Here is a 254-nt window from a genome sequence, read left to right as displayed (position 1 = left end):
ATCTACGCCCTTGCCTCTGTGTCCAAACCACATGGCCGTCGTTCTTGATCCTGAGGAATTCGAGGTTCGAGCTGGGTTCTCGGGCCTCCAGCTCCTTCGCTGCCACCAGGTCCGGCCGCCACACCTGACCCACGATGCTCGCTCCGGAAACTCCTGCAGAAGACGGTGCAGGGGAAAAAAAAAGTTCGTAGGTAAAGAAGTTCAAGTTTGGGATTTCATATGGGAGTTATAAAAAAAAAAGTTATTTTGGTTTC

At 50.8% G+C, this 254-nt stretch overlaps 1 protein-coding gene across 1 annotated transcript in view; it reads right to left on the bottom strand.

Annotated features, from left to right (window-relative positions):
• The window catches only part of LOC119590549 (gamma-aminobutyric acid receptor subunit gamma-4-like), a 24,606-nt gene that overhangs the window by 7,892 nt on the left and 16,460 nt on the right, over positions 1-254 (bottom strand). The window contains exon 5 of the mRNA XM_037939206.1: positions 15-153. Coding sequence (XP_037795134.1) covers positions 15-153 — 139 coding nt within the window. The remainder of the gene's footprint in view (positions 1-14; positions 154-254) is intronic.

This window comes from Penaeus monodon, chromosome 27, assembly GCF_015228065.2.
Source record: "Penaeus monodon isolate SGIC_2016 chromosome 27, NSTDA_Pmon_1, whole genome shotgun sequence".
Lineage (NCBI taxonomy): Eukaryota > Metazoa > Arthropoda > Malacostraca > Decapoda > Penaeidae > Penaeus > Penaeus monodon.
The sequence above is the reverse complement of the archived record's forward strand: the minus strand, read 5'-3'. Positions and strand labels throughout refer to the sequence as shown.